Raw genomic sequence first — 23803 nt, 5'->3', positions numbered from 1 at the left:
TCATTATACTTCTCTTCGGGGACACCGAAAGCAAAACTGACATAAGACATTAGTTTAAAAAATGTTACTTGCTAATTTCAAGAGTGGTTGCCTTCATGATACTGACGTGTACTTTAAGCTGAACAAATAAAACCAAACTCTGCGTCATAACAAACAGAAGTATACTTGGAAACGTAATCACTTCAAATTTGCCCTGACGAACAATTATTTTGTCTATTCTGCCATTACACAGCAATTTGACTGATTGAGCCGGAATCCATTTCTTAAAATCATGATTTAATTTTCTGTTTCCCAAATGGTTTGTAACAGAATCACCTCTCCAACCATAAATAACATGTGGATTGCTAACACCGAAGAATTCAGCAATGCACCCAAGAAGCATGTATCTGGAAAATTACTACGAGTAGGATCACATTAAAGATTTTTGTGAGCATTAATCAAACTTGCCTGCCTCTGCTGAAACGCTTCTACCAGAGGACATGCTAAACCAATTAGCTAATTGAAGAGCACTAGGTAGCCATATTCTGTTTCGATGTTAAAGTAACTGTGACTCATGTCCTCAGCCAGAACAGATACACATTCTTCACAGGGTCTGCACAGAGAGAATAATCCAGTTTCCCAGTGATAATCCAAAACCAAGTTTATAATAAAAAATAATAAACTTATAATAATTCTTTGAATAACGAGTACTTCTCTAACATCTGAAATAAAAGATTAAATTTTATTTGTTTTGGTTTTTTCACCCAGTCAATTAAATTTAAGTGGCCTAGAGAATAATGACCTTTTTTTCCAAAGCATATGTTAGGAGCCAGGAATTCCAGCTCCACGCAGCAGCCCTAACTACAAAACCTTCCTGTCTTCCTGTGAAAGTTTACATTTCTCCTAGATTAGGCACAGATGAGAAGTACTAATCAGCACGGAGAGTTACGTATTTAACATCAAAATAAGTATATTAACCAGATGGAACATCAAATATCTATACTTTTCAGAAAATTGTTTAATTCAACTACTCTTTATCACCATATTTTCCTGTAAAGAATCCGCTGTACAGTCTAACCAACACCAGTGAAAGTAAGGTTTTCTTTTTACACCCAAATATTGTTTTCTTTAAATGACAATAAACTAAAAAGTTCCTCTGATTTCATACAGGAATGCATAGGAAAAGCAAAAATCAAGTGCCAAAAAAACTGCCTGAACGAGAGGAGAAACTGAAAGAAGGGGACCAGTAAAAATATTTCAAGTATATTGCATATAAAATAATAAATAAAAAAAAGGCAACTACAGCCAGTGCTGGATTTGAAAAAATAAAGGCAGTTTTCCAAAACTACTGAGCAAACTGTTGGTAATTCAATTTGAAATCCAGACTGAAAACGGGGGAAGATCTCACTGTAAGACAATTGCTCAAAAGTAACTTTTTGAATTAATAACTTCATATATTAAAGTCACAAATTTGTATGATTTGTCTAGGCATCCAAGACAGTATTCTAAAAACACCTTATTCTCTAGAACATGACTACAGGAAAAATTGCATTTAACGGTATACGAACTAATAGAACAAGTCAATGCCAAACTCAACAAGCTCTTATTACACTTTAAAAAGCACCCTGGATAACGCAAGGAAAGCGGGGAGGATTTATAGAGATAATATAAGTATCTAGCTTAAATCCTGGCTAGACAGCCCTTCACTAACGGAGGAATGCTGTAAGGGCTTCCACTGGCACAAGCGACCAAGGTTTCATCCTTAGGTCCAAAAGACGACAATTTCCAACCACTCAACACGCTAAGGGAGCAACAAATCAATACTGACTCAGAGGGGAAACTGCCACCTACTACATCACCAAACACCATTTGCTGTAGCGGTTGGATGTTGTAAGTTTCTGACATAAACACTGGAGTGGCCAAGCCCTTCTGCAGTCGTGTAACAAGCTCAGGAGGGTTGGGCTGGGGCAGCTCTGTCCAGCTGTAGTCTCTAGAGGTTCTTGTAGTGCTTCCGTGAAGAGGAAGGAGGTGTTTACACCATTTGCTTCCCAAATCCTAGCTTGAGCACTTACATTTTCTGTACAGCTAAATTCCCCTTATGATTCCAGTCAGATATGGTGTTCATCATGTTATGTCCCAAACAGCTAAAAAGAGCAGCTGAAGTGTGCAACACATCACAAAAGTATGAAGTCACAAAGAAGTTATAACATGTTTTAAATATATGTTAGTTGTGCTAACGTGATCTGTTCTGATAAGCATCAACCAAAAATGCTTAACATAGGTTCCAAGAGAACTTCACAGAAACAGTGGAACTGCACTTTCCACTATGCACTGGGTTTGCATGGCAAGGTTTTGGTAGTGGAGGAGGGCTACAGGGGTGGCTTCTGTGAGAACCTGCAAGAAGCTTCCCCCATGTCCAACAGAGACAATGCCAGCCGGCTCCAAGATGGACCCGCCACTGGCCAAGGCTGAGCCCATCAGCGACAGTGGTAGCGCCTCTGCAATAACATACTTAAGAAGGGAGAAAAAAAAAATGCAGCACAAGAGCAGCACAGAGAGGAGTGAGAATATGTGAGAGAAAACTCTGCAGACACCAAGGTCACTGAAGCAGGAGGGGGAGGAGGTGCTCCAGGTGCCAGAGCAGAGATTCCCCTGCAGCCCGTGGTGCAGACCATGGTGAGGCAGGCTGTCCCTCTGCAGCCCATGGAGGTTAACAGTGGAGGAGCAGATAGCCACCTGCAGCCCATGGAGGACCCCATGCTGGAGCAGGTGGATGCCTGAAGGAGGGTGTGCCTCCATGGGAAGCCTGCACTGGAGCAGGCTCCTGGCAGGACCTGTGGCCCCATGGAAAGGGAAGCCCACGCTGGAGCAGGTTTTCTTTTACCCCATGGGGGACCTACACTGGGGCAGTCTGTTCCTGAAGGACTGCACCCCATGGAAAGGACCCACACTGGAGCAGTTCGTGAAGAACTGCAGCCCGTGGGAAAGACTCACATTGGAAAAGGTCGTGGAGGACTGTCTCCCATGGGAGGGACCAAGGCTGGAGCAGGGCAAGAGTGTGAGGAGTCCTTCCCCTGAGGAAGAAGGAGCGGCAGAGACAGCATGTCTCCGACCGCAAACCCCATTCCCTGTCCCCCTGTGTTGCTAGGGGACAAGGGGCCCAGATGAAAGGAGGGGTAGGGGGAAGGTGTTTTAAGATTTGGTTTTATTTCTCATTACCTACTCTAATTTGATCGGCAATAAATTAAGTTAATTTCCCAATTCGAGTCTGGTTTTGCCCATGACAGTAATTGCTGAGTGAGCTCCCTGTCCTGATCTTGACCCAGGAGCCTTTCATTGTATTTTCTCTCCCCTGTCCAGCTGAGGAGGGGAAGTGACAGAGCGTCTCTGGTGGGCATCTGGCATCCAGCCAGGATCAACACACCACACAGAAAAAAAAAATAAATCCAAATAAAAAAAACGAAATAAAACCCCAAACACACACCCAGAAACTTCTCCCCCCCAACACCACTACCAGTCCCAAAGGAAGTCACATTTAGTTAGAGATATTGTGATGTGAACAGAAAGCCGCGTGGAAAGGAAAAAAAAAAAAAAAAAAGAAAAAAAAGAAAAAACAGGCAAGCTCATCTGGCTGTAAGTCAAGTAACTACAAACTGCCATAATCAACCTTTCATTATAGTTAGAACCAGGTGATGCCTAATTTTAGGTCTTAATCTTGGTATGCCACCATTCCACAGCCAACACTGGTTTTACGTTTCCATCCTGATGTCCCCTGAAAGGGGCTGTTTCCCAGAAGCGCTAACAGGTTTCCACGCGTGCTTTGAACTGGAAATTTCAGTTGTAATAGTCACTTAAAACATGTGTTCAAAACCCTCTAATCTAAGCAGTTCATTTATGGAAGATGTAAAACATGGAGTAAAAGTTTTCACTCAAAATTCACACATCTTTAAAAATCTGTTCTATTCTATGTGTATTCTGTTCTTACAGGGTTTTTTGAGGGGGTGTTTGTTTTTTTAACCCTGCAATACTTGAGGTTTCCATCAATATTATGCTTATGGGAATGTCAGACATACTGAAGTCCTGCTTATTTATGGTGAAATCAGACAAAGTTGGTAATTCATACACACCTTACTGTCATGAGCACGTAAATGGTTTATTAATGAAAAGCAGGGAGTCATTTCAACAGCAAAACAGAGAAGGAAACTTTAGGCACACAAGTATAAAATGGCTAATTATGCCCTCAGGGATACAATATTCTTCACTGTAAAGTACAGTCAGAAGCTACAGGGCCGATCGGGGAAATGGAAAATACTTCAAAGTTGTAATACATCAAAAACACGTCAGCCATAAGAAGCTGCACTCGCGGCAACGAACTGACATACAGCGTATTAAGAAAACTGCATTGGCCATAAAAGAAAATCCTCATTTAATTCCATAATAGATGGAGCTGGTCAAAAGGCCATTTGGAAGTATTAACTGTGAAACAGCAGCAGCAAGAGAAAAATTAAATATTGGGCTCTGACACTGAAATATCACAAAGAGAAAGGAGTGTTACACGTATATGAAGTCTTTGCGTTTAATACCAACATTTTTGCTCAGAAAAAGTTCTGGGGAGAACGAGACAGTATGATGTCGATGTTCAGGATTACGTATACACAAATTTTGTAGATCATTAAGAATAGCTATAAGGGAGTCAAATAGAAACAGTATGTTTGGATGCACGGACAGCAGCACCTATGAGCTAAAAATCTGTTTTCATTCATAGTTATAGAAAAAAAAATATAGAGGCTTATAATACAAAAGCAAATATAGTTGTGTATGCATAACTTCAAATAGGTAAAAAGACTCCTACTGACTGCAGTAAGCTTTTGGCCTACAAAGTCTACATTTTTACAATTCAATGGGCATTCTTCTGTAAAACTACACAAAAGCAACTTCAGTCACAACTACTAAGGTAATTATTAGGAACACCATTAAATATGATTTTGAAAGGTCAGAATAAAATGAAGGAAAATAAAATTCTAGAATTTTCATTTGTTTTCTAGTAAAATAGAAGCAGATGACCCAGTCACTCTAAGAATTAAGACATACCAAGTTTTATTAAAATACTTAGCTGTAGAACTGAGTCTTGGAGGTCGTCATTACACTAGTGTATATTCAGTTACTGTTAGTAGAAGAAACACCTGTTTAAAGCTAATAAGTAAATAATAGTAATTAATAACTGTAAAATATCAACCTTATATTAATTAAGGCTTCCAGGAAATCAAACAGAAGTAGAACACAAAAAATCTAAGCAAATTATGCTGATCTGCATGTCATATCTAACCTCCTGAGCAGCAGATGATAAAAGTGCAGAAAAGAACTACACAGCATGTTAAGAGTATCATAAAACAATGATGTACTAACCTGGTATGCTCTGTTTATTTGGTTAGCTGCCCAGCTGGCATATTTCATATTATCTTTTTTCATTTTTGCACTTGCTTTTGGATTGGAAGCAATATGGCTGGCAGACTAGGAATACAAAAATAAAAACAGCGTAACTATAAAATACATGTGCATGAAATAAACTGAAAGCATTCAGCACCTTTGCATTCAAAGCCCCGTGCACAGTCATAGAGGAAAAAGAGAAAAAATAAAAACAGTTACTGGTAAGCAGCATCCAATTAAGAATTAGCTAAACTTTTCAAACAATTGTTTGTTCTAATTAAACTCAACGAGACTTCATTTCAGTTGCGTACCAAGTTAGGAACCAAACCTGGACACAATCAGTTAATCCAATTTGCTTTTCCTAAAGTGAGAGTTATAAACAATTTGTTACCAGAGATGATATAAAATACATCACTTGTGTGCCCAACCTGCCATTAAAAACATGACATTTTCCCCTGTGGCATCGGGAAACACATTTTAAAAGCAGGTAATACTCTATACATAAACTATGCCCATCTTCACCTGAAAAAATAAAATAGATTACTTAGGAACTGAACTCGTCTTGAAGACTTTTCCACTAACATAAATAAATCCACTTCACAATGAATCATTGCTACTCCTTCGCAGAGCATCTTTCTGAGTGCAAAAGTACTTGAAGGCAAAGAACCACAGAACCCAACTCTCACCCATCAGTGAAGAAGCTCCAGAGAAGATCTGAAAAAGGAGCATGGAAGCAAACACTCAGGAACACGTTCTCTGCAGCCATGCCCGCATGAAATGAATTTGTGATCTAGTACTGGGTCAGGGTCCTAACCATCATTCTTTCTGGTTTCCTGAATTGAATGAAGTACTGTCCAGTTTCCTCTGCAGATACAGCTGAAAGCCTTTGTGGAGAATCTACCAGGATTGTGGACGTTCTTTGGGGACTACAAACACTGGGTATGTCTGTCAAGCACAAAAGCAGGAGCCACAGCAAAACCAGATCCCAAAGCCTGGAAACAGCATTACAAAGAAATTAGGTGCCAAAGGGCAGATAGAGAAGCTGTGATGGCAAGCTGTGCTTGCAAAAACCACCTAGTGAAACGTGACAGCAGCCAGCTGAGAAAAACTGAAGAACTGAAACAGCATGTAAACGCATTTTTATATGCATTTGCAGTAATGAGCTTACACTATGCAAATCAGGGTTTATGCATATGACTTTCAGGCACTGCCAAAACAAAAAGTTTCTCAAATGCTTGGGTCGTTTTAGCTCAAGGCTACCAGCCAGATCATCATAGACAACAGGCTCTGAGTCTACTTTACAGACTGAAAATAACAGGCAGGACGTAAGATCTGACAGGGGACAAGCCAAGATTGGTCACAAAAAAAAACCCCCGGGCCTGTTCCAGAGTCAATGCAGAAGTCTATGTATACACACCTTAGAAATCAGTTTAGGGTAATAAACAGATTTTCTACAAAACTTACTCTTGTAAAGCTAAGTGACCTAAGGAGCAGCAAAGAGCCAGTCTTTTCTCCTTGAACATACAATCGCCAACCCAAGAATCTCTGCAGATGAGCTAAGAAGATTAGGTCCAAGTCTCTCAGTCTTAAAGGTGATGCCCAACAAGTCCTTGAAAGCAAGCTCCTATTTCGTGGTGTTTATAGAAGCCCCAAAGTTACCTGCCTGATGTGTCCCTGTAAACTGCCCCCCTGCTCCCAAGGGACAAAAGGGTGGCCTAGAATTTAAAAAATAAAATAAAATAAAATGTGGAACCTTTCTGCTTTCACCCCTAAAAAGATCATTTAAAAAATCTAAAGGAAGATCTTCAGCAGAGGTCTCAGTATCTTTTGAGAAACTGAAGAACCGGTGCCAGTACATGCTACTGTAGGCCACACTCAAGCCCACAACGCGGTGCAAGCTAAATACTCATTTGGAAATTGAAAGCAGAAAGTTGTATTTAGGAATTGGAGGGGGGAAAACACAAATTAAAAAAAACAGTCTGGTTAAAATAAAAAAATAAAAAAGGAAAGAAAAAAAAGCAGCCATCATACTGTTCTGGGACTCTTCAGCAGTTCACCATCCTGTAGAGAGGAATACGACCTTAAATCCTATTTCAAGAAGTTACCTTCATGTGCCAATAATTATAATTCTTTGGAAAACATGGGCAAGACTTAAAGTTTAAGAGCACTTCAAGTAAGGAGTACTTACTGGCATAAAATTGTCCATACTCAGTATTTTAAAACTCTCAATAATCTGAGCTAGTAAGTTAAACCAAAAGGAAAAAAAATGAGCAAATGGTAAAGGATAATATACGTGCATAAAAACATACTCAAAATGATAACATGAAAAATATATAATCACGCTTACCATGTAAAGTCCAAACAAAGCTCTCATATTTCTGTTGTTAAGCTTCAGTGCTTGTGCAAAATACTTTCTTGATAGCTCAAGGTTTTCAAGCCCCCCTTGAGTGTATTTAACCTGTAAAAATTGTAAGCTCCTGAAACTTGCACGTGTCATTCATACCTCAGGCATTCACTCTTGAAGCAAAGATATTATGAAACTTCACTTCAGATTTGTTTCACGTGATATTTCAAACCAGGTGAGTCCTACCAAATGCTGGCTTGGGAGAAACCTGAGCTCTTTTCAATATAAAAATTTTAAAATATTTAACTATAGGAGGAAAAAAAGCCAGCATTAATTTCATTAATCTATTGCTACAAAAATAAAAAGTTATTATTTTGCACCTATACATACTTACAACCTTGGGATAGTCTCTTAAGAAAATTAACACAAACTTTAAAGCTAAATTCTGACTGCTATAAATCCAAACTAACTCTATATTCCTTCAGCACAGCATTACACCAGTGCACAAAACAACACAATGCCTTTCATTATCTATTCGACTGCAAAATAGTGCACGAAGTTGAGAAGATTACTCCGTTATCTTTCTAGTCATTTTGCCTCTTATTATATCAACAAAAAGAGGAATAAATACCAGAAGACATGCTTCACAGTCTTTCTACCAGAGCGCTATTTAGCTATTTTTTTTAATGTTGACCCCATTTTATCCAAATTAACAAAATAAATTAAATGCATTCTAAGCAGTTAACAGTATAATTTAGGGAAAAAATAATATATATTTGAAAAAAGAGTGCAAATGACTAAAAACTTTGAGCTAAAACTTTTAAGGGCCCTCTCTCATTTTGCCCGAAAGAGCCCGCCCTAGGGGCTCTTTCAGGCAAAATTTCCTATGTGGATTCCAAGATCTGGCTCCACAATAACAGGCAATATACCATTACCTCCTAGGCAGCATTGTTGTGGAAAAGTTTAACTTCTCATGCATTTAATTTGAAAAGTGCATAAACACTTCAACAAAAATATCTCATTTAAAATGAATTTTTATCTTCAATAATTCCTGCCCTTACTCTTATATTTAGCTTAGTCACACTGAGTAAGAAAACACAGTTTTCTTAACACGTTAAGTTCTATAAGATGTTAACATTCTCTGTGTACTCTCTTAAACCTCCTAGGGAAAAACTAGAGAAAACATTTTTATGCCATTTTCACCACTTCAGTAACATAGGAACAGAATCTGTATTCAAACATAATTGATTTTTCTGAAAATACTTACTTCAGCATATTGCTGACAGTATAAGTGGTTGTGTGGATTAGTCATCATAAGCTCCTCTAAGCAGAAGGCTGCCTTTGCATAGCTGAGGAACACAAAAAACAGCGACAAAATGAAACAGACTATACGGTTCTTTGCTTCAGTTTCTTTACTTCACAATAAAAGAAGTCTTGCTTTTCCCCCTATAACTTCACGTGATTCACAATTAAGAAAAATGTGCTACTTCTAAATGATGTTTGAAATCTCAAGTTACTATTTTTACATCATAGATAGTGAAAAATATACAAAATTTAATAGTCTAGGTACATATGGAACAGCTCATGGAAAGCATTCAATATACTAATTTCTTATTAGTAAGTGCCATTTCTGATCAACAGGAGTGAGGAGTAGAAACAGGCCTTAGGTTTTACAAGACATTTGAACTCAGATTGTAAAACAGTTCTTTTTTTTCTACAAGAAAATTCAGCTACCTGAGGACTCACAAACCAAGCTACAGACCAGAGCACTTACACTGTCCCCTTTACCTGCTCACAGTCAACCACAGACGCGACATCAAAAAACCACACTAAGAACAGGTCTAAAAATCAAACAGTCCAAATGGGCAACAACTTACCATTGCAAAAGAAAAGGCTAGTACTTGTTCTTTAAATGAAAGCTTTCAGAAAGAATTAAGTCAATCTAAAAATGTAGGCTAATTTAATTATAAAAATCTTAACTTCATACTAAGTTTCCTGCAGAATTTGCATCTTCTACAGATATGTGACAGCACTGTTGCAGAGAGTTTACTTGATAGGATTCCAAAACTCAGAGACGCAATGTTTATAATGACAGCATGGGTAGATACTTAAGATCAGAGTAAAAGCAATTCAGCAATTATGAGACAGTATCAAACCATATAATCTATAAAATCTTATTTCTTAAAATGAACATACCGTGTTTTTCCCCTGCGTATGTTATGATAGTTGCATATGTATTTCAAATACCAATCTGGAGATAAAAGGAGAGCCACCGCGTTCTCCAAAAGCAGAAGCCACAGTCCTCATTATGAAACAGAGCATACAATTGAGGACTCCATAAACCTTGTACATCTAAGTGTGTTTATGAACAACGGTAACAGGATGGTGATTTCACCAGCCAGAATAAATCTGTGGCACTGATAAAGCAAGTAAGCTGATGAATTGTTTCTTTTTTTAAAGTTTAACTTTTAGTTACTTTTTAGCCAAGATTCCAATTTGTTCCCCAAGATTTAGCCAAGATTCCATTTTTTCCATGAAAATAATAACAATGATGTTCATAAAAGTACAGTGAGCCCAGTCAATTTTTTCAATGAACTGGAGAAATTCTACATATTATTTTATAGGAATTACAGACTAAGCAAAAGTAATTTCTTTCTCAGGTTTTATTACATAATTTTGTAACAAAGATTAGAGTGAAAAAACTCCAAACAACCCAGTAGTGGAATATGGATGTTTGCACCACTGTATCACTCATTTTTGTGCCACCAGATCTGAAAAATTTAAGTATCTTTCTAACCACTTAAAAAAAAAAAGCTATTTTCTTGGAAAAGTGGCAGGTGAATTTCCCAAAACAACTGGAAATACGGATATCAAAATTCTAGATTACTCCTTAAGTCATCATTTCAAAGAGTTCAATAATTATTTTCTTTGAGAATGGGGTGGAAGGAGAGGTGATGGGGGAACAATTTTTTCATCACAGTGAGAAGGGCTATTTCTTCCTTGAGAACGATTCTTTTACTACTCTCTAGAAAGGAAGGAAACAATGTGATATAATTCAGGCTGGGCTGAAGAACTAAAGAAGGGGGAAAAAAAAAATACGCCTTTGGGTGGAGGTTAGAATTAATGCTGTGATATTAGAAAACTTGCACTAAGGCTTTGAGCTAATCCTCTCACACCGGGATTTCCTCCTGTCACTACAGCAATAAAAAAAAGCTAACAAAAACATTAAATATCCAATAAGCAAGTTACTACAACATTCAGCATTCTTGATTGCATTGGGTTTTGTACCCAGGCGACCAAATGCCTCTAACATTGGATCTGTTTTGTTGGTTTTTTTCTTTAAAGGTTACTAAAAGTTCTTGCAGAGGCTAAAAGAAAATCAGAATATCAGTTGCCGTGATCAACTCATTTTAGAAGTACAGAATTTAAAATCTACAACTAGCAAACAACATCACTTGAACAAGAAATTATCGGAAATAAGTGCTGCTACACTCAAACCACTTCTTTTAAAACACCGGATTTAAAAAAATTATTGAAACATACAGCTAATTAAGTAAACCGTTTCTGTTTAAAATCAAATGCCTTCTTAAAGCATTTGGTAGTCAAATAAGGCTGGTAATTATTTGCTATTGATGCTTGTTATATTGGAAATGAGACAACATACTTTCTAACACTAGCCCTTCAAGAAAAAAATCACTGAGGTCTTTGACTTACACAGAGTAGGTTTCAATTTAACCATTTTTCTGTGGACTTAGCAAACAACTTACTCATGTTCATTGATGTAAAGTTCTGCAAGTTCATGCCAAGCTTCTTGGTCTCCAACAAATCTGTATAGAGAAGACGAGAGAGAAATAGGAAACAAAGAAAGAATGTGCAAGGGATTCTGTAAATGACCAGCATGTAAGCAAAAGCGTAAATCAAATGCAAATTCCATTTTAATTAAAAAGATTTATCAGAATAGCAAAACACAATCCGTATTCTTGTAAGACACTCACTGTTCCAGATACTCATTCAGCTCTCGGATGGCCTCAAGATTTTTCCCCTGGGCTTTTCGAATGGCAATCTTACGCTTTCTTGCTGCCTATGGGTTGACATTAATAAAGGATTAGGGTCTCATAATTCCCTGGGTTTTTGTAAAGAAAGCAATTTGACTGTGCAAATTATTATCTCAATACCAGTGGAATTCCACTGCAGAGCAACTGCTAGGTTGAAGTTTATAAACATACCCTATGACATCCCACTGAGAGATTGAAAACTTCTTCTTGCAATCGCATTATGTATGCTTTTCTTTGGAGGCACAAACTGTATGCATTATTTCATTCAAATAAACGACTGTCCAGATTCTGATAATTACAAAACAGCAGGGGATGCTAATCTCCAGCCATTCCAAAGACCCCCACCTTGTCATTCACAAGATCCATGACTTTAGACGAGAGATGGTGACAGAGTCTCACAGAATCTCACACATGCATCTTGGCTGCCACTGTAAAATATGGCTCTCGGCCATTTTTAAAGATTCTTGTTGGAGTTCTAAATGCCATCTTTAATTAATGTTGAATACACACCAATTTTATAAACAAGTTTCTCATCATTCTTGGAGTACAAAGTAGGCTCTTCAACGTGACGGGAATACAATGGCAATTGGCAAAACTGAGCACTACTTTAATATGTGAGTGGCAAACACATTTCAACATAAACAATATAAAAATGAGTTATAAGAATTACAATGTATTTGAATTTTGAACTCCATAAAAGTTGTTACAGACCACCAGGAGAAAAGATACACAAGAATTTTAATAGTTGATTATTCTGTACTTCAACCCAACATTCCAGTTTCTGAAGTATGTTGGTTACAGTTCTCTCAAAGCAGTTTTCAGCCCTCCAGGAGCTGTGAATCAAGACACACTTGAGGTGTAATTCAAAACAACGGACGTCCTCCCAGCAGTCTGACAGAGTTTGGAGCAAACAGAACTACACCTGAGCCAGCCTGAAAGTCATCAGATCAGGAATCTGACGGAATGAAAGTAAAACCAAATTCCAGCGTAACATGCCTCAAAGAACAAATGCCGTCAGCCTCCTGCCTTGCCTATAATCCCCGTTCTCCTGGGTGATCACAACTGCTGTCATCAGACACGAGAAGACAGACAGTCTGGTGTGCGTGACGGGTCTGCCCGTACTCACACACTTTTCCAGTAATGAAGTCCCACTGCTTATTCCCCTCGTCCCATTTCATATCTTATAAAGAGGTTATACAGTCGGGTATCACCTTACGGAAGCCTTGACAGCACGGGAACGGACAACTCTTCAACAAAATCTTAAATGACTTTAATCTTTGAATTTAAGATAGCTCTGAAATTAGTTTCTTCATGATGTACCTTCCTAAGACCACAGCCACGTATACCCCAAAAGAGTTCTTGTATTTTTACAGTATTTTGAACATAACTATTCTCGTTGCACTAGATGATTTGAAAGGTCCATTCTTTTCAACCTTTTCCATTCCATTCCAACCTATGCAATTCTATAATTCTATAAATAATTTCTTATCCTTTGTTCATCATCTGAACAAATTTTTTGCTTCTGGAAGAAGAGGAAAATGTAGCATTTAAGTAAACTAATTCAAGCTACCAAAACCGCACAGCTAGAGGGCTTTTAATGCTAACTGTAGGTTTATTCATTCCTTGGAGTTCATCCCCTTCACCTCCCGCACAAACATATAATCGATGAAAATTCAGTGAAAATGACTCAAGCAAGGAGAAAATATTTCACTCTTCTGCTCAAACGCAAGGCACAGGCAGAAAGAAAATTTATCAGAATGATCAAGAGACAAACTAGGACACAGGCAGGGTGGTGGGTTTAGCCACAGTCATTTTGTTTCCCACTGCTGCTTTGTCAAACTGCAGCCTGTGAAGTTACATTCATCATTCTGCTTTTACTGGGAGACGTTTGGCTAAAAGCCATAACTGACTCTGGAAACGTTAACTGCTGACCACATTTATCACTGTAACAATAATACACACTGTTTATTTTATTTCTGAGGTTTTAAAATAAAGATAAAAGTGTAATTAAACTTATTTTTTTGAGTATAAAAAGAATAATCCCACATGCTTATCAATATTGCTACTATTACTAAACAGAAAAACAAAACAACACAACCCCAAAACCACTGCTCTCTATCAAATTTTATGAAGAGCTCTCAAAGCATTTTGTAAAGCAGGTCACTACCCTTGCTATTGTGGGAACACCAGGGCAGCGTTAAAACTTGCTGCCGAAGGGTGATACTACACACAGCCCAGTGACCTGCCCTCTGAGCCCCAAACGTGAAAGAAGGGAGAGTGCAAATAACAGCGAGCACAGGCAAAGGAGCACATCACGCAGTTACAGCTTACGAAGACAGAAGGGGTTTTGCAGGTGATGGGCTATCTACTTTAAAGTGTAGTTTTTGGATTAAAAATTCAGCTGTTATTTTCAAAACTTAAAGAAAAAAAAAAGAGACTGAACTGATCAAAAATAAACTTCTTGAGAACTGAAATAATCTGTTTAATATACAAAATCAAGCAATGCACCTGACAACTTAATTTGCAATGGCAAACAGGAACAGAAGTCACCCTCCTTTTTCATTTCTAATGCGACTTCTTCAGTCGCATGTAAGTAAGTCCTGCAAACCGTCCGAAAACACATTTCCTCCATGGTTGCTTTATTTCTTAACCACAGCACTCCCAAACAACGTAAATCACTGTAACCTCAAGACATGAATTTATGAAAAACTGCAACTATTTCTAGTCACAAATATAAGCTGATGTTTACCTTTAACAAGCACATCATCTAATGCAATCAAATGAGGATAAAAGGATTAGACAATTATAACGTTCTGATGGTAGCACTTCGGAATAAAATTAGTTACATATACATTTGACAAGATTTATTTACTTCTAAACTGCAGCAAATCCCACAATATTTCTTCAAAATTACACTTTTTCTTTCTTATTTGAGAAAAGTAAAATTTAAAACCTCCTTTTTTATCCACCTTCCTTGCCACCAGAAAGAAAGCAGCATCTGGGCATCTGCACTCTCTTCACCCTCAAATAGACCTTCAAAACGCAGGGATAAGTCAGTTTATTTACAGAGAACTCTTAATTTACAAAAAAGAGGTTCAGACACTCAAAACAGTGCTGACATTCAAAGGATGAACAAAATGTTGCATAGTAGCACAGAATTTTTGAAAGTCTCTTTAAGACCACTGGGAAGAAGTCAATCATGATGTAGGGTGGGGGTTTTTTAAGTAATTACTACCTTTTTACAATCACATAAGTAAAATTACAACGCACATATTCCGAATGCATTGCCAAGAGACATAGACACAGGTGTTCAGTAGATCTGAAGTATTCAGATCTGTGATTCCTGGGAGTCATAAAGCAGTCTAAAAAATAAAGAAATTTAAACAATTAAAACAATCCGTATTCAAAGACTACTCTCTGATCTGACTTCCTAACTCTTCTTTGAATCACAAAGACTATCAGTTAGGTTGCTGTTTTTTTAAAACACACTGAAATGCAATATGACACCGGTAGTCAATGATGTAAGAAAAAATACACATGAAAAGGCCTGCACTGAAACCAGAACATGGGCCATTTTGTGTGCTGTAAACTTCTAATTCTTATTCTGATTTACATTGTCCCTGAGCCTCTGCCTAGCTCTCTGTGTGCATCAGCTTCCTCTGCAGTGAGCGGGGGCTCGCACCCGGTACACTTACCGAGCATCCTGAGGAAAGCGGCATAACTAACATCAATTTACACGCATTGCATCAATTTTTCTTTATTTCCATCAAATTAAACAAAATTTAATGCACAGAACCACTGCCGACACTAACAACCACTTTACCAGACAAAACCTAGTTATTTTATAAGGAAAGGCAGACTCTCACCAATTCTAGAAAAGCTTTACCTAGCATTCACTTCATACATCTGATATATTACCTGCCTTACTATTAGCTGACATAAGAAAACCAGGCCACTTCATATGTTTTATTACATTTCAGGGCTTTGTTTAGTAAAAATCTCACATTTCAAAGTATAAGCTTATTTTTATGGGACCTACTGCAAGATACTAAAAAACTGCAGAATGCAGAGTACAAATCTGTTCAATCGTTAATTTCAAGTTCACTAAGAATCGTCATGAGAAATCTATTTTTAACTACAAGATTTGAGACTATTTTGAAATCTGTGAAGCATACGAAAATAGTTGTGATAATTCTATTAACCAAGATAGAAAAGTAAGGTTCAAGAGTCACACATTCCAGCCCTTCGCGTCACAACAGTAAGATTTTTAAGAAGAAGCCTGATGCAAAAGCAAACTCAATCTCCTTTCTCCTTCGACCTGAAATTAGAAGGAAAAGACAAAAAGTTCAGTGCCGCAACAAGATCTGCTGTGTTTTGACCATGCAGAACCTAGGACACAGAATTCCCCCTATCAATTTTCCAGAGTTTAAAACAAAACACGGGAATAGTTATTGGCAGATTCTGTAAATCCAGCATTCTTAATGGAAAGATATATGCCATCAAAAGAAACACTTATACTGTAATCAGTATCATATGGACTGAGGTACTTCGGTATGTCACATACACATACTGAACAGCGAAGCTTTCCAACCTATTTCCTTTAAAGACCAATGATCCCCAATCTGGCACAAGAACTAATCCTCCACTTGTCATGATTATTTTTAATTAGCATTAAGTAGACTCAAAGTGAAGTGAGGATTTGAACATTTATCAACTTCTGCATTTGATTTGTAAAACATTCCAAGAAGAGAGTCTTAAGATCGTTCGAAATTTCATGGTTGCAAAGCAAGTAGTAGTAGTAGAATTTTCAGGGACTGACACCTCTAAGAAAGGAACAATTTCGTATCTGTATAATTCTTGCAGCATTAAACGAACTGTATTTTGCACTTAAAATTAAATTCTTTTTTTTAAATTTGGTTTTATCAAGGACTTAACATTTCAGAAAATGTACATTTGGTCTAAGAGTTTGACACATTAAAATAATTTCCTTCAAACTGCAATACGCAAATCAAAACAGAAGTGTAACCAACTAGAGCAAAAATAAAGGGAAGGAATTACAGAGACATCAAAAAATACCACATAATCTGAACACAAGCACAATAACGAATGTACTCTTACCAGACTTTTTTTCCATGGGAAAGACATAGAAAACCATGGAAGACAGTTAAATTGGGCCAAATCTTACGAATTAATCTATGTAAGCACAGAGCTGCTGAGTTGAAGCTGCTACTTTAGGGACAATGTCAAAGCGTAAGTAACAATGGTGAACTTAACTTTTTACAGGGTTCTAGAGGGAATCCAATAAACAATAGCCCATAAAGTCTAACACCAGCACACAGCAAATTGGTAATAGCTATAAAAGCTAAAAAGCTAAAGCCTGGAATCGGAAAACGTGAAGAATGCTATATACCAAAGAAGAGTAAGAACAGCTTACACAGAGGAAAGTAGGGCTTCCCACATCCACTGGAGTTCTTCAAAGGAGTCAACTAAGAGTGTGGATGAATAAAGATCCATTTAAAAGTCAACTCTGACTTCCAAAATAATTTCAAGAAGATCTCTCACTCTGAAGCCAAAAGCTCTGAAGAAAACTAAGCTGCCACAGGGTAAGAGGGGAAGGTCTTCACATGGATAAATAAATTAGCCAAAAGATATAAAATAGAGGAGAAAAGAGTTCCTGTCTACCAGTGAGTTTTCTGCACCAAGAATATCAGTCACCTGTACTGTAAAAACTACTGCTCAGCATCTTCATAACTGATCTAATAAGGGAATTAACAGTGATGTGCTAAAATTAATTGATGATAATGAGTTATTTACGTATAAAGGAAAAAAGTAAACTGCAAACAATAACATTCACACCAGTGAATGTCAGTATGATAAAAGAGCCCTTGAAATTTAATCTAGATAAAGGGCTGCATATAGGGTAAAACAATACTAATTTAATGTATACAGCAAAGAACTCTGAATTTGCTCAGTAAGGAAGGAGAGGGTGGAGTTGTAATAAACAGTTCCATAAAATGTCAGTCCAATGTTCAGAAAAGGCCTTAAAAACAAACCAAAATGAACAACACTGTGATGCTGGAATTATCAGAAAAGAATACAGAACAGAACGCGTCAGTGGCATCATTTTGCCATGGTATAATTCCATAATGTTCTTGCATTTTTAATATTGACTGCAGTTCTGTCCTCTTCTTCCTCATCCAAATACAGGAAAAAAACCAAACAAAATAGCAGCAGGGTTTCACGGCACAGAACGGCAACAAAAACTGCTAGACAGATTAGGACTTCTGAGCTTAGAGGGAAGAAAAATGCAAAAGAACCCTAAAATCATAAGCAAGAATAAAGTGAACAGAACACAACTGTTGACTAACAGATGAATTAGGGGTATCAAATAAAATCGATACATTGAAAGTTTGGAAAAAAAAAGAAAAATGAGGAGAGATTTGCCCAATCCATGAATAAATGATGAAATTTCAGTTCTGAAAGATGTTTTAGACACATGCAACCAAATTTATACAAATTCAAAAAGCAGTTAAAAAAAAAATCAATGCAAAAATTTCATTAAGAGCTATCAAAAACAGTTACCACTTCTGGCACAGGAAAACTGTAGCATGAAGATGAATAGACCAGAGCATACTGTACAATTGCCTTGTTCTTCAACACTTCTCCCAGTATCTGCTATTGGCCACTGTCAGAAACAGGACAAGTAAAATGGACTTTTGGCATGACTCCAGCATAGCTGTTCTTATGTTCTCAAATACTTAATTTCAAGGGACAAAATCTCCCCCAACATTTGGAAGTGCTACATTCACAAAAGTAACACATGGGAAAAATGCTGAAATGCACTCTGCTCTCTCACTTCACTGATCATGATTCAACAAGAAGCAAAAACAACCTAGAAAAGGTAAATGATGCTCTAACTGTCAGAAGAAGAAAACATTCTTTTAGGATCCACTGAGTGCATCCCCAGCTTAATCACCCATCCTCCTTGGGACTATCTGAAGCAGCAGCTGCAGCTCTTCACACCTCTCACCAACTCCATCCTGTACCAGACAACGCCAAGCTATCTTTTCCAATTCCCTTTAAAACTACCACCATACAAACTTCAGTTTAGGACTAGCTGTGTCTTTCCTGGCAGTGCCAGCAATGTATTTCGTGAAATACGGACACATCATCTCAAAAAATTTCCTCTGTTAGTAGACACTTTATTTGGTGAGCAATTTTCCTTTTTGAAACTTAAAGCGTCCTGTAGATACGTGTACAAATCTGCAAGAAGTTAACGGAAGGTGTCCTGTCTGTTCAAAATGAATCCACAGCTACTGCAGGAGTTTTAAAGAACCATCACTGTTCAGATGATAAATAGATACGCAATGCTTACACTTAGTGCTTGTTATTCTTACCTCATTTGGCAGAGATAAGAAACGGAAAAAAGTTGCGTATACGATCAAGATGGCAGTAATACACAATGATAGAAAGAGATGTTAGGAAGAATGAAACTCAGATATTCATGATATATAATTGCTGCCTATTTACATGATGCTAAGTACTAAAATTTTGCTCTGAATTTTTCTAGTATCTGGATCCCCATATGTCTTCAACCACCTCCTGTGCCTTTTCTGAAACATGTCCAGCTTGGCTAGAAAAAGAATCTCAAAATAGTATGGGAAAGTGTAACTTCATATGGCCATGTTGTTGACCATACATTTGTTCCTGCCCACTCCCATAAACAACAGAATTCCTAGTGAAGTATTTCACGAACCCTGAAAGACAACAGCTTCACCCAGAACACAATCTTGTTCTGAAAATTCTATTTTTAATTCTTAGTTGACACAATTATATTATCAGACCCATGAAGTTAATGAGATTATTCACATGCCCTAAGCTAAGCAAGCATATACTGTGTCTTCTTGTATTAAAAGCTTAGTTGAAAAAGTGGCAAGAAAAACAGGAAAATTATCATCCCAATAAAGACATCAGATTTTCTGTATATTAGAATTAAGGCAGAACTTTGTGCCTTATCTCACTTTCCCCTGGTGTTGACCAGGTGCTCTGCAATGTTCTTGATGGTTGAGTTGGCGAATGAGGAGAAGCTGCAGGTGCACTAGGATGCTAGTGGAGTGGGTTAGACACCAACCTGTCTTGAACACACGAACTCGATTTCCTTTCTCATCGTCAATCTTCTTTGCGCTCCTGGACAGGCCACCTCGAGAAGGGCCCAACCAACAAAAATATTTAGCTATCTAATTAAAACAGATGGGCCTGCATTCAAATTGCTCCCTAAAAGCAGAATCTTTGCCAGGGTAAAATAATGCAAAAAGGCATTCAACTTAATCTGGTACAGACATGTACAGATAGTTTAAAAATTCCTCATTTAATATTCATTGCAGAATTGAAATCAATAACAAAATGAGAGTGCTATCTGCCTGCTTAGAAACTGAGTCCTAAATAATTCTGCAGAGCCAGACTTTCATCTGCTCTCCACATGCAAAATGTCAGTACTGTTTCATCTCACACGGTTGCTGTGGGACAAACACCATTCAAGGTGCTACTTCCATTTGTAAGGTTCTTATGTGGGAGCCCCATTCCCAGAAATGAGGACTTACATATCAAGTAGAAAATATGGATGTATCAATTCCATGCAAATTTCCTACTAAATTCTACACAAGCAATCCATCCAATGGATAATAAACCCCAATGTAGTATCCAGACCACTGATAAAGATACTGGGAACACTGTGAAGACCAACTTCAGATTTAAAAATGCCTAGAGTTTGAACGTGGCATTACATTTCATACTACAAAATTATATCAAAGTTTAACCATTGTATTATCTGAATTTACAAAGGATACCGCTAAACAATAACTACTTACTTCAAAAGACTACCGGTCATTTTAAGAGTGTGGAGATTCTGGCATTTTTCAAGTAGGATGGTTGAGCATTCAGCCTTCTCTCCAGAAGGTATGAAGTGTACCTGGGTTTTCTTTAGTGAAAGAACAGAAACTCCATCTTGCAGAACCACAAGTTTGGTTACTTGCAGCATTCAAATGGTATGTGCCATCACTATTACAGCTAAAACAGCTACTGACAGAACTAATACACACCAGGTACTACAGGGAATAAGAGACATTTCAACAGTAGGTCTCAAAGCTATTTAGTGACAGCAGAAAATACAGTGCCTCAAGGCAAAACGTGTTTTTTTTTAATTATTTCTTTTTAGGGGAAGAAAAAAAAAGTGCCAAAGACTTAAATGTTAATACAAATCCCTCCGTTCTGATCTCCTACCCACCCTTCAAGCCATCTGTTCCCGTACATCTGACCTGACCTCTCTCCTTTTAACTACCACCTAACCTTTCATTATCTGTCCCTCTGTCTTTTGGTCCTCACAGTTCTGCCTCCCTTCTCCTTTCACTCAGTTCCTTCTGGATGGTTTTGTCCTTCTCCTGCTCATCACTTGGTTGCAAGAAGCAAGGAGCCTCCCTACGTTCTGCCCCTTTCCCACAGCCCTACAGCCATGAGAAGCAATTGCAAGGAAGCCTTGCTTAGTCTCTGTAGCCTGGGATAGATCACGCTCAATAGAAACGGGATTTTAAGAAGATGTATTTAATAAAAATTCCAGCAGAGTCTACTGAGAACATGAAGTGGAAGATTTTCAAATGCTTGTAGCTTAGCCAGTTTGGGTGTTTTTCTCATAGTATAATAAAAGCTGCTTTCTACCAAGAGCTCTTTTCCTGTTGGTATCCAACATTTCCCTCCAAAGTGGAGCAGGATGAGGATTTCTCAATGAAATACACTAACAGCAAAAACAAACAAAAAAAGTCCTTTGCACCAGCCTTGCTAAAAAAACCAACGCCCCTCTTATTTTGTTCTGAGGAACAGACTAAGCATTTTATCTGAAGATTTACAAACAGCTCAGCCACTGTTCAGCACCAGTATAGAATCATAGAATCAGATTTTCAATTGGATACTAAATTTTAATTAATAAGAAAGGCCCTACAACGGAAAATGTTATGCAGCTTTAATAACAGAATAATCTGCCAGCTACAGCTCTAATAAGCCTTCATTTCAACCAAAATGGACAAGAATGGAAAAGGTTCCCATTCTCATCCTATTAAAATACACACAAATTGTGCTTTTCACAGGAGTCACATTTCATTCATTAATGTTAAACTCTTTAGAAACAGGACAGACTCTTACTCAATGTCCACATGGCTTTGCAAAATGAAACACGATCTCTGAAGTGACAACATTAACATTGCTCCACTGTCAAATGAGTCATCTTTTTTAGCAAGTAAGCTCAGAGTGAGGTAAGACATTGAGATGGTCATCTTTTAAAAACATACTACTTTGAATTGTATCCAAAGAAATTAAATAAAATAATTACTGTTATCAGAATTTTAGAGTTTTGCATGCAACAAAACCTCATCTGAAAGTGTAAATGTCCATTACATAATACGAGTTCAAAGTTTACTTTTCATAATGGAAAAGTCTGCTAGGTGTCTAAAATAAGTTTTTGAAAACGCTTTTTCCATGCTTCTATTTGAAACTGTCAGTTGATGCAAAGTATGATTTTACATGATTCGTGTGAACAAATGTCTGTGTTTCACTTACAGCACGTTGCCAAAACGTTTAATGTATATAAGCAACTCCATGTGTCAGCAGACCAGAAGAAATCGCTATAAGGTTAGGTGAGTGCCAAGACAAACTCAGCAACAGTTTCTTTTTTAAAATCTTGAAATATTTATTTTCCTACAGCAGCCACATGTGTGCATGGAAATAATTAACAGGTAAAAGACACAAAGAAATCTGCACATGACAATTTATCAAAACTTTCTATTTAACTTTTACTCTTCGCATGCAAGGCTTAGCCAACCTATTCCATAGTAATAAAGCAAGGAACCTTTGCTTTGCATTTAATGCTCCTGTTCTCAGATCTTAAGAAATCCAATAGATCATGCAGCTGTTCTAATATTTACATCTTATGCTTCTAAATATTACCATTTTATGGATCTTTATGATTTTGTTAAGGAGGAAATCCAAATTAGGTAATAGTCATGAGTATTACTTATTTAAATATATCATTTTGTTTTATAAAACTGTCTAACAAACCACTCAGATGACGTGAACCATGTTGAGGCAGCTGAAGGGTAGAACTGCCAAAAATGTGCACTTCAACGATCTATGATCCACAGAGGTCATTGTAATATGGTGCTCCATTTTCCACTGGTTTCAGCAAAAGGTCATAAAATATGCACCTAGGTGAACTATTCTTGCGGTTTCCATCTTGCTTCAGCTTGACTCTGAAGACTTGGTGCCTCTGAAGCTCTTTGGGCCATACACTGAAATCCATCAACATTTACAGCAGACAGCTACACACCCTGTGCTCAAACTTCAACTCAAAACCACTACAGACTTTCAAAGGACAACTGCAGATCCCCTACAGTTGTCTCACAGAACGTAGTTCAAGTAGCACTGCTCTAGGGAGAGCGAAAAATAACAGTGAAGAGTTGAACTAGTTCTTCTTGCCCTTGCACAAAAAATATGAGTTCTATCACTCCTAAAAGACACAGCCTTTAACCTACCACTGTTGGCCGAGTGCTGAACAGAGTACTAATGTTTTCAGATGCATTACCTCAAAAATAGTTTTCTGGTTTGGTGGCTTTGGGTGTTTTTTGGCTGTTGGGTTTTTATAATTTGTTTTGTAGGGGTTCTTTAATGGTTTACTTAGTTTAAGTGATGGCACTTTATCTATATCCAGCTCTGGCATACCCTAGTTACCCTCCGTTATCTGTGTTTCTGTGGGTTTTCCCCTCCTGAATAGTAGACCACATCAAATAAGCTGACCGAAGAAAGGTAGAGGTTCAAAACACACCAAGGAAAGTTTACATGAGACTGACAAAACATCCACAATAACCCAAGTATTATATTTACATAGAAGTTTACCCAATAAAGAGAACCAGTTCCTCGAAACCAAGTAACACAGACAAACGTATATCCTCCATAT

General features: G+C 37.6%; 1 protein-coding gene across 1 annotated transcript in view; it reads right to left on the bottom strand.

Annotated features, from left to right (window-relative positions):
• EMC2 (ER membrane protein complex subunit 2) overlaps positions 1-23803 on the bottom strand; it is a 46640-nt gene that overhangs the window by 4575 nt on the left and 18262 nt on the right. The window contains exons 6-10 of the mRNA XM_063327405.1: positions 11746-11831; positions 11518-11577; positions 9018-9099; positions 7754-7864; positions 5386-5490 (exon numbers count right to left, since the gene is read on the bottom strand). Of these exons, the coding sequence (XP_063183475.1) occupies positions 5386-5490; positions 7754-7864; positions 9018-9099; positions 11518-11577; positions 11746-11831 (444 nt within the window). The remainder of the gene's footprint in view (positions 1-5385; positions 5491-7753; positions 7865-9017; positions 9100-11517; positions 11578-11745; positions 11832-23803) is intronic.

This window comes from Chroicocephalus ridibundus, chromosome 2 (genome assembly GCF_963924245.1).
Source record: "Chroicocephalus ridibundus chromosome 2, bChrRid1.1, whole genome shotgun sequence".
NCBI classification, from domain to species: Eukaryota; Metazoa; Chordata; class Aves; order Charadriiformes; family Laridae; genus Chroicocephalus; species Chroicocephalus ridibundus.
The sequence above is the reverse complement of the archived record's forward strand: the minus strand, read 5'-3'. Positions and strand labels throughout refer to the sequence as shown.